General features: G+C 33.7%; 1 protein-coding gene across 6 annotated transcripts in view; it reads left to right on the top strand.

The window, feature by feature from the left end:
- The window catches only part of Appl (amyloid-beta-like protein), a 320,865-nt gene extending 315,227 nt beyond the window's left edge, over nt 1–5,638 (top strand). For 5 of the 6 annotated variants that reach the window (XM_088257169.1, XM_088257171.1, XM_088257168.1 and 2 more), the window contains exons 11-13: nt 697–867; nt 2,152–2,325; nt 2,986–5,638. In XM_088257169.1, the coding sequence (XP_088113295.1) occupies nt 697–867; nt 2,152–2,325; nt 2,986–3,099 (459 nt within the window). In that variant the 3' untranslated portion in view covers nt 3,100–5,638. The remainder of the gene's footprint in view (nt 1–696; nt 868–2,151; nt 2,326–2,985) is intronic. The other variant, XM_088257167.1, reaches the window with a different exon arrangement.
- Nucleotides 5,639–11,794: the final 6,156 nt, after the last annotated feature.

The following is an 11,794-nucleotide window of genomic DNA, read 5'->3' as shown; positions in this document are numbered from 1 at the left end:
GATATTGTTCCAAAAATAGCGACTGACACACTCCTGTTTGTAAGCAATTGGCGTCATTTGTTGCTAAGTTCATGGCTTTTGACAGTCTACAAAAGCAGTGCAGACACACCTGCTAGTGGATGTTGGAATTATCGATTCTCAATCGCCAAATCTTTGATAAAACTCGGATACACTGCAAACATTAGCTGCTGCATAGAAGTCCTACTAAAATGAACGTTTAGGATGAATTTCAATTCCAATTCCATTTATTTAAAATTGAATTTTTTCTTCTTATCCCTCCCAAGGTTATTGGGTCAATAGGTGAAGATTGCATGCAATTTGGTAGTTATCTTTTTAATTAAGTTCATAGGCCAAAGGTTATTCAACCGGTGACCTTGGGAGAGTTCACAACCTTAATTTTAATTTAACTTAATTTTTTACGGAAGTTGCAATCGTTATTTACCTTGCGTATTATGTACAAGGATTATAGATCGTGAAGTGGATTTTTGTTTCTTATAACTTAAAGAAAAATATGTTTTATTTTAATCTGTGTTGGGAACGGGAGGGATTATTATAACCCTCACTTCTGCCTGCCTGCAAAGTACTTGTGTGTCTGCGCTCCGCTATATAAGTGTCAGACTGATATTTAGTTGACAATCTTGGGAGGGTTTAGAGCCCCAGTGTGAATTCTCATGACAGTTAACTGGATACTTGCAGGAGGAGTCTTCCTCCGGCATCGCAGTGGTGTCCAGCCCCGCGGCACCCCCTGTCACAGTGGACGACGCAGCCGTGCAGCGTATCGCGGATGAGGCCGCCGCCGCCGCCCGCTCGCACCCGGACCCCCCGCCCGCGCATGCCATGATCCACGAGATCGGACATGGAGAGCCCGTGAGTTCATCATAACTTTTCTTTTTGAAATATATAATAACAACTACATATGTAGTTATCTCCACATTCATTTTATTTGACCAGCAACCGGGTTTCATCGTAACCGACATCATCAGACTGGTTATCATCAGATGTCGGTTACGACGAAACACGGTTGCTGGTCAAATAAAATTCATGTGGAAAAAACTACATAGTTGTTATTTTATTCTATAAAATGCAGTTCCATAAAGAAATATCAGTACAAAACTTAAAGCTATGGTTTTTGTTTTTTAGATGGGAGTTGCATTTTTTTATTTACCTTACTTATTAGGTATATGTACAAGGTTTATAGATCATTAGGTGGATTTTTGTTTCTTCTAACTTAAAAAAATATGTTTTATTTAAATCTGTGTTGGGAACAGGAGGGATAATCTAGTGTGGGTCCATCAGGAACTTCTCAGCAAATGCTCATTGTTGGGAGAAAACCACGTTAAACTCCTCAGGAGAAACCGGACTTTCATCAGCAGACTTTCCATTACATTAGAAGATAGTTTGGCATTTTGTGTCCTAGCTTGGTTTATGATACCAATGTCCTTCACTACTTTTACTATGTAATTCCTTATGTACTATCACGGATTCATTCAATATTCATCAACTATTGTTTATTCATATCTCTGAAAGGGGTTCGTTCTTCTTCCTGGCTCCATCCCAACTTATTGTCTTTGTAGACTGTTGGAGTGAGCTCTGCTCATCCTCAGATTATAGATCCTTCTGTAATGGGCAACGTCACTTAGGTCATTCCTTCGAATCTTATTTTATTTCCACCGGATTATTTTACATAATACTTGGAAACGCCTGAAAACATGATTTCCAATTTTTATAGCCAGTTTTATTCACAACATTTTGAGTGTGTCCAAACTTTACAAATCTGTACAAAATAAATCTTAAACAAGCATTGGACACACTCGAAATGTTGTGGAAATATATATGCGTTTGACCGTGCACTGGTTTATGCTCTGTCGATAGTGACCCATTCCAATCGTGTCTATTGAAGAACTGCCTACCTCTGCGGGGAAGCGGCGTGATGGTTAGTTAGTTAGTTAGTTTATTGAAGAAGTTACAGCACTACAAGTTAGCTAATGTAGTGGATACCCAGTTTTAAATGTAATATATATATATATATATATATATATATATATATATATATATATATATATATATATATATATATATATATATATATATATATATATATATATATATATAGTGTCTGATGGTAGGTTAACCCACGATTATTTTTTTTAGAGCTACTCGGTGAGGCGAGAGGTGTACGGAGGCAGTGGCCTGGCCCACACAGGCCGCGGGCTGTACCTCGCCGTGTGTGTTGGTCTGGCTGCTGTGCTGGGAGCCGTGGCTGTGGGTGTGGCCGTGGTTCGCAGGCGCAATGCCGCTAGTCCACATGCGATGGGCTTCGTTGAGGTATATATTTTTTTTACACTACCGTAGAACCATACTTGATTCCAGTACAAAAAAAATTAAATCTGTATTTGGTCTACAATAATGAACGTATAAGTGTCACCTGTCAGGGAAACAATGAATCATGTCGATACGTTCATTATTGTAGACCAAATATAGATCTAAATATTTTTTTGTACTGGGCTCAAGTAACACATCAAAGTTCAAGTAGCTCTGTTCTACGGTACATATTTTATTGTTTGATGAACTAAACAGATACTATTTTGAAATTTCGAATATTACAACATAAAATAAAAAATAAAGTAATGTAAAATGTTTATCATATCATTATTTTATTTCATTTGTACAGTCAGATATAGTATTTCTGTGCCTGACCGGCAATTTCATTTCTTGTATATAAGAAATGGCAAAATAAGTTGTGCGAATGCACGAAGGTTATGGAGAATGCAACCCTAGTTTATTTTGTTGTTTTATTTATAAAATGTTTTTAATGTTTTTGGTAAAATCTGAGTTAAATTGTTCTTATTGTTACACATTTTACGATAGTACCATATTAAGGTACATTGAAATAAGTCCTGTGATCTAGGGTTAATAGTATCTCCTTTTGGTGGGTGATTCGGTGGTCACCTGGAGGGATAGTAATGTGGACGATTCGGTTTGCAGGTTGACCAGACTGGTCCTTGCGTGCCCCCCACCCCGGAGGAGCGTCACGTCGCCAACATGCAGATAAACGGATACGAGAATCCGACCTACAAATACTTTGAAGTGAAGGAGTAAATATTTGATTCTTTTCCGAAGAACTTTGAACCCGTCTCACTTTTGTTTAATATAAAATTGTAAATTTGTCATACGGAGCGGGGAGGATACAATATTGTGATGACGTAGGACGTGCTACATTGTGGAATTCTAGTTCCGAAATTATCATCGGCCATAGTTTGGGTATATATATTACTTGTATCGATGTTGTCTGTAGGCAGCGGCGCATAGAGGCGTCGCATTGTTCTCTCTAACTAGAGGTGTACATTATTTACAGTCGGAATACATTTTAATTGTAACTATTGGATTACGCGAGCAGAGACGGGTTGTCTGGAATCCCCCACCATCTTATGTGTTTCTTCATTTGTGTCTAGGTAAACCTTCCTTGGAGTTGTTTATCAAACATTTCTCCCTTCTTTCTTCTATTTCTAAGGTTCACAACAAAATGTTTCCCAGTATTTTCGCAGCCATTTATTATCGAAACATATTTGTGTACGCAAACTGTTTACATACGCGAATCGATATACGATAGCGAATAAGCTGAAATGCTTTTGTATTCCGTAAACAAAACTTGTTAATAAGCCTGTGCAGAAAAAAGATGCGATGAAATGCGCCGTAAGATATATTTGATTTTTTTATTACAACCTTTGTCCTTAGGCAAAGCTTGCATTCGAAACATATGTATCTTTTATATAAACATAAATATTATATACATACCTTAGGTTTGTTTCACAATGTAATTGTCTTTTTATTTTTTTAACGCAACTTAGGGTAGGTTCTATGGATAGCGTCGCTATGGGGGCGGTACGTAGCCAGTACGGGAGGAAGGGTTGTCTGTCTGACTGGCTGCTCTCCCCTGCATTATACTAAAGATCTTATAAGTCATAAACATATATATTTTATAACTTTATTGATGTAGCTTACGAATATTTCGGTTCATGAATGTAATATAGAGGCTGCTTTACGTTTTGAGATATTAAAATAACAGTTTATTGCGTAATTTTTAATTAAACAATAACTTGTTATTTTAGAATTAAGGTTTATATCCCACCAATCATCCTTTTATTTATTTCTTAATATAACTAAATTCTTTTTCCTTTCAAAAATAATATTTGACGGAATGAACAGTAAAAGTTTTTAGGAAGGATTGCATTTGGGAAATATACTGTATTCTATATAAAATCTACGGAGCTACTTTGATTCAATTGGAATATTACAGTCTATCGAAGGATTTTCTGTGTTTCTATCGCACGGTGTGTAATTGTATTAAAACATGATATTATTTATTTTTTACTTTACAGAGCTTTAACGTTTATTTTCTAATTTATGTATTTTATCTAATTCCCTCGAGATTGCATTCCAATGATGCTTGTTATTATTAATATAAAGTCACCACACCTACACCATACTCAGACAATCTAAACATGCGTACTAAAGAAAATATTTGTAAAATTAAATTGCAAATGGTTATGTAAAATTTTATAGGTAAATATATGTCTGGGTATGATGGAAGTGTTCTCTTATAAATTATTTTAAATAATAATGTACTTACTTTTAAGGTTATTTATTCTTTGCATATCGCTTTGAACAAAACTTAAGTACGACAAAGTGTATGAAGTCACGTATTGATAATATGTATTTCCATAAATTCATTTGTATTTGAAGTAAGTCTTGAATATGTAAGAAAAGTCCATTTGATTCATATTTAATCGTCACTTATGCACTTACACCTTTGGTAAATGAATGTTACAAAAGACCTCACTGTTTTCCAAAACTCCATCTCTCGTGTGATGTTTGCTAACTAAAGTCCACTTCGTTGCAATTTACTCAGATACACAACATATTTGTAACGATTGGAAGTACATCGTCGTGTGACACCGTCAGTCTGTTGAGAACGACCGACACAAAACATTAAATTTAATGTGTTATTGTAAATTAGAGCAACTGCTTCTCTTTTAAATGAATATTTTTAATGTTAGAATGAAAATGTAATCAAAAATTCGTCCGGATATTTTTAGCACAATATCTTATATTTACCCTATGTTTCAAATAGTAGATTACACTAAATATTTTTAAGGAAGAAGTGTACGAAGAAGTCGGAGGATTTTTGCTTCAGTATTCGTACGTAAACTTTTGAATAAAAGCTTATATCAATGTACAGTCGTTTGGAAACAGAAAGCAGAATCTTGATCATCAATTTATCCCCAATATAGTAGAGATTTATTTTGGATAGTACTTACAAGTACACATTTAATACTAATTACTGTAACTAATGTAAGATTAGTGTTATGTGTTAAGAACAATAGATGTGCATAGATTATTTGTTTCCAAATGTATATGGAATAAATTATTATATGTCACCAAGAGCTATATTCGCGTGTCTGCCGCTAAATGAGATGGTACATAGATTTGATATGCGTCAGTTGATATTATTATGGTTTCACTTTCCAGAAGGAGAATATTCTTCTTGACATTATATAGCTTAGTCGTTTTGTGAATGTTTTGTGTTATGTGGCCATTTATTGTAACTAAACCTATAATAAAACTAATAAAACACCCACTTGCGCCTTTTGTTGTTCCTAATCCCACCTTCATACATTTATGCGTATTACATATTCATGAGGACATTTGAGATTTTTCAGAGGTTTGTACCTTTTAAAGTTTAGTAAGATAAGTGAAATTTGTACCCGATGGTGCATAGGACACTGCATCATATAAATGCAGTGTTATCTTGATCGATAACACATGAAGGAAAGGTGATCAGCCCTCCGCTTCAGGTACCAGTCCAGGGTTATATTGAATAAATATTAGAAAAATCACTTATATTTATTTGACCCCTCCTGGGATTTGAATCAGGGACCTCCAGAACGGTCATGTTGACCATTACACTACGGAGGTGGACATATATAACGTAATATTACGTTATAAAAGAAATCCGCCTTCCTAGTACAGTGGTTAACACGTTAGGTTACCGTGCTGGAGGTCCTGGGTTTGATTCCCAGGAGGGTCAAAATATAAATAGTGATGATTTTTCACTCTGAATATTACCCAGTACTGGTACCTGAATAAGAGCAAGGCTTCAGTGCCCTTTGCACCATTGGGTGTAAATAAGGGTTAGAAGGTAATAAAAATTACAATCAGGAAGAATAAATAACATGACACTTATACAATATAATAAGGGAGGCGTTTAAATCGGGATCAGGTAAAGAGTTGGCGGAGATAGGATCCAAGGACCAATAGCTACTTATGGGATTGAGGCAAGAGCAGATACTTCCAGAACAAAATCTCGACTTCAAACCTCCGAGATGAAGACTCTCCGATCCATAACCGGAAACACATTGCGAGACCGAGTAAGAAATACCGACGTGTATAAGAAATACCGACCTGTGTAAGACGGAGGATATCGTGAGGTGGGGACGACAATGAAGGCGATGCTGGAAGGAACATATAAACAGAATGTCAGAAGACAGATTTCCACGTATTGCCCTACAAGGCAACCCTGAAGGACGCAGACCCCCAGGCAGACCTTTGAAAAGATGGAAAGACAGCTGGGAGTCAACATCCCAAGAGCGACATGCGGAGGCACAAACAGATCCCTAGGATCTACCAAAAGAAGAAGAAGAATAAGGATCCAAGGGAAAGAATGATATAATAGCAGTTAAAAATTCAAGGATACATAGTAATATTCTTACGTTTTTTGAAGATTGTCAAAGATGATTAATTTTTTATATGAAAATGCAATTTCTTCCATGGGATTATTATTACTATGGGTGATGAAATAAAATAAATATTGAATATCATTTTGTATTACACATTGAAGCATACATTTGTATGTATTACATTTTATAGATGTTTTACAAAACAGTTACAATATATTTATTTTAATATTATGTTAATAAATAAATAAAAAATAAGTATTTGAGATCAAATAAAAGATTGTGTATTATTTACTGATTGACACATTAACACATTGACTGCCAAATTAGAAAAAAAACATCCTTGGGGCCACAACTGTACACAGACTGCATACAGCCTTCATTTCAATGGATGCCAAGTATTAGTTTCTGTATCATGTATGTGTTTCAGTATCTGGACCAACTTCGGTAATTTGTCCAGGGGGCCCCACAGAAAGTGCATCCATTTACATTACATGGCAAACGTGAAGTGTAGCCAATTCACATAATGTAAAATGCAATCCATGATTGGAGCTATATTTAACTCATGCAACCTCTTGACCAAACACAGCGCGAGTCGAATTAACTCACATGGCGTTCAACGTGTTAAAGACCAGAAAAATTAAGTAATGACAAAAATCGTTAAATTTTAAAGTGAAAGGTGTATGTATTTTGGCGTGAATTATTTTTTTTAGCCATGTTTTTTCAAGTTTTAGGGCAATTATCTATGATGGATATAAATTTCAAAATTAAAATAAATTATATAAATAAAGTTTACTACCGAGTATAGATTGCTTCATAAAGTGGTAAATTTACAACACTGCCGCACAGAAGCTACAGTACAGTAAGAGCATATTTATTGGTTGAATAGAATTTTAATTGTAAATTGTGTATTAAAAATATACTAGTTATAAACTCAATTATAAAAGCTCACGATTAAATATAAACATTTATTTGTTTCAAAAGTTATGTATTTCTTCATTTAAAGTTGTTTATTACGTAGTTTAGTTATATCGCTCACTCCTTTCAAGAACGTCATAAATCAAAAAACTTGATTTTTCAGTTGTGCATGTTTTCGGAATGCCCAGAAAATGTACTACATCCCAGCAAAAGAGGCATATTTTTAACTTAATATTTACCCGCTACAGGGCAAAAAGTGTTGTTTTTGCATTTTGAAGAAAAGGTATTGTTTAATTATTTTTTTAAATATACTTAATATTTTTCAAATGGAGAAAAAACCTTCAGGTTTTACCTAAAAAGATCTGTTGCACAGTAAAAAGTTCAATAAGTGGCTAGATATTTATTTTTAATACATTGTATTATATTTTTAAACTTTAAAAACGTGCTACTGTAAAATCGAGTTTTTTGATTTATGACGTTCTTGAAAGGAGTGAGCGATATGTAAATTAAGTGTTGCGTGAAATGCTATGAAATGCGTGAACTTTTATCCCCAGCAAAAGTTTAAATGGGTTTACGACTAAAGTAAACATTGACAAAATGTAACCCAAAACTCGTTAGTAATAGCATAGTTTCGTAATTAAAATATTATAAAACAAGAATTTTTATGCTTTAAAAAATTAAATTTACAGAGATATGTAAATTTTGGTTTGAATTATAAATAACCGCGAAATATATTGCAATTATACTAAGAAAATTTACCAAGTCAATCTTTGTAATTCTGACAAAGCTCATTGAAACGACTAAAAACTTTGAATTTTGTGAAAATGTTTTTCTGAAACATTAATATTGCTTAAACATTCTCGAGGTTATATTTGACTTGGTTAGTTTTCATAGTATGCTCACTTTAGTGAGCATACTATGCATGTATCACTCAGTATACTGAGCTATAGAATTGATTGATTGTAGTGGGTTTATATTTTAGAATGCAAAAACCTAAAAACTTGTGTCAACATCATCGCTACTTTGTTTAATATAACCATATCCGCTCCCTAGGTGGAGCATATGGAGTCCACAAACTGTCTCCAGGCTTTTCTGTCGGCTGCCAGCTGCCTTGCATCCTCCCAAGTCAGATCCGCGTCCCGAAGTTCTGACGAGAACTGCCGACGAATTGTCAGCAGTGGTCGTCCTGGGCGGCGCGAACCTGATGCCTTGTAAAAGAGGCAAGCTCGATTAAGGCTCTCAGGAGGCATGCGGAGTACATGGCCGAGCCAACTGAATCGCCTTTTCTTGACGACAGTTGTGACCAAGATTTGCCGCGTCCTACGCCTTATCTCTCCATTCCTCACAAAGTCAAACCACCGCACGCCTAAGATTCTCCGCAAACACCTATATTTAGTTAAAATGGTGCTGTATAAATCAGCCAAATATTAAATCCCTAATACATGCTCTTACTGTGCTTAGGGGCTGTACGGCAAAAGAGTATATTAAAATATTCGAGTCAAATACATAACTAGCATAAAATAATGGTTAAAATAACAGGTAGATTCATAATAATTTATTGTTTATTTTTTTCTGTTTAAAATTAAAGGTAGGTAAGGGTAGAGTTATATTAACTTTCCTTAAATATTCATATTTTTATTAAAAATCAATAATTATAATTTGTACTTCGGTATGACCAAAAGGACATATTTTTGGCCTCCATTAATCAGTTTGAGACTTGTTAATGAAATGAGTTACATGTACATGTTACGCTTAAAAACATACAAATATATATTTACTACAGTATAATATTATAATAAATATATTTAGGGACTAATCACCAATCTCAAATAGATTTGTAGTGATCCCACCCATAACGTAAATAAATAAAGCTGCTATATCGTTAGTTCTGTTTAAACACTGTCCGAAAAATCAATATAAATATTTTTACATATTTTTTTGCTTTAACCTGGAGATGGGCGCTGTATATTTTTTTTGTTGCCACTCATTTATTCTTAATGTGACATTTTTCACTAAACTTTCTTAATTCTAAATAATGTTTTGTTATTAATAAATTTGGAATGTGGGGTGAAATAAAGTCTTTCATTTAAGCACAAATACCTTTGTAACACATAGCGCATATTGTGAATTTATTTATTTTTGTTAATTTTTTCAATAAAATTTTTAATTGACTGCATATTTATATTAACACACGTCACCCCCATAGTATAATGGTTACCGAGTTTGACTACCATGCTGGAGGCCCCGGGTTCGATTCCCAGGGGGGAATCAAAATTAATTTAAGTGTTTTTTCACATAACTATGTATTTATTAAATATTAACCCTGAAGCAAAAGACTGGTTGCCTTGCCTTCATATAATTAACAATCAAATTAACATTACATCAATTTATTGCAGTGCCCTATGCACCATTGGGTGTGGATGAGGGTAAGAAGAATAATATATTTATATATGGAAAACATGTAAAATTTAATTTATAGAAAGACTTGAGATATTCAAGGTCTTATCTGCGAAATATATGAGAAATAAATATTTAAAAAAAACAGTTTGAAAAGGGGAATATTTCTGCTTTCTACTTATTTGATCGATACATCTTTCAATCAAAATTGATATATTATTAAACACCAAAACACCGAATTGCCTAAAATATTTTTTTTGATCTATATATTTCTACAAGGGTCACAACCCTCAGTAATGAGGACTAAGACGGAGAAGAAAGAAGAATATCCGATAGGTTTTACTTTGGCAATACTAAGGAGTTTATCTTTATTAGATACATTGTGCTTATTCCTGCCTCTTAGAGTACCGCGCCCATCAGAGGATTAACACAGTTTTTAAAATACATTTTTTTCTCTAAACATTTATGAACATCGAAAAATATCTAAATTTTAATTTTATATAAAACATCATCAAAAGTACCTTACAATTTCCCGTATATCAATTTACACATATCGCTCACTCCTTTCAAGAACGTCATAAATAAAAAATTGTAAATTTTCAGTTGTGCATGTTTTCGGAACGCTCATAAAATGTACTATATCCCAGCAAGAGGCATATTTTTAACTTAATATTTACCCTCTACAGGGCAGAAAGTGTTGTTTTTGCATTTTGAAGGAAAGGTATTGTTTAATTATTTTTTTAAATATACTTGATATTTTTCAAACGGAAAAAAAACCTTCAGGTTTTACCTACAAAGATCTGTTGCACAGTAAAAAGTTCAATAAGTGGCTTGATATTTATTTTTAACAAATTTTATTATATTTTTAAATTTAAAAACGTTCTCCTGAAAAATCTAGTTTTTTGATTTATGACGTTCTTGAAAGGAGTGAGCGACACATTTTGTTTTTCCTGCCATTTTCTGAAATATATCCATGCAAAACCGGAACTAACTGTGTTGGATTATATTAAAATTTATACATCGGGACAGTGTTAGGATAATATTGTCCCTAATGTTATCATAGCCTGTTAAGGAAAAAGTCAATAACAATTATTACGGTTTAGTTCTCTGCATAAAGCAAGCAGAGACTCCATCTTATTATAAATTTTAATTTATTTTGTTTTGGTATTTTATGTGGAGATAATAAAGGTCATTAGATGACTGATGATGTCAGTTATGATGAAACCCGGTCGCTTATCAAATAAAATTTAAGTGGAAAAAAACTATAAAGTTGTTATTTTATTATGTATATAAAATGCAGTTCCACCAAGAAATGTCAGTACAAAACGTAAGTTATTATTTTTTGGCCATGACTTTTGCCTTAACGGAGAGGACATGGTGACAAAAAAGGTTAAAAATATTAGCATAAGTGCATAAAACGAAACATGTTTTTATAAGTGAAAAAAATATATATTATAGGGCATTATGCAGGTAAGTTAAGACAAACCCAGAGTCTAGGATCAATATGAAAACTAAATTAACTTCAACTCTTTATTCCTAACAACCATGTTTTGGGTTAGAATAATAAACTAGATTATTTCAATTGAACACATTGTTTGCGGGAAACTCTTAAAGGCGTCTTTTACATACTGTTGGTAGAGAGCGGGAGACGATTACAAGCATTATATTTGCTTACTTTTGGTAAAGCGCGAGAGACGCCTAAAAACATTGCACAGATCGGTATTGGGTTTGCGGTTACTTGTGAT

Source organism: Brachycentrus maculatus, unplaced genomic scaffold, assembly GCF_059751285.1.
Source record: "Brachycentrus maculatus isolate JH-2025_06_01 unplaced genomic scaffold, ASM5975128v1 h1tg000071l, whole genome shotgun sequence".
Lineage (NCBI taxonomy): Eukaryota > Metazoa > Arthropoda > Insecta > Trichoptera > Brachycentridae > Brachycentrus > Brachycentrus maculatus.
Note: the sequence above shows the minus strand (reverse complement) of the source record. Positions and strands in the feature narration are given on the sequence as shown.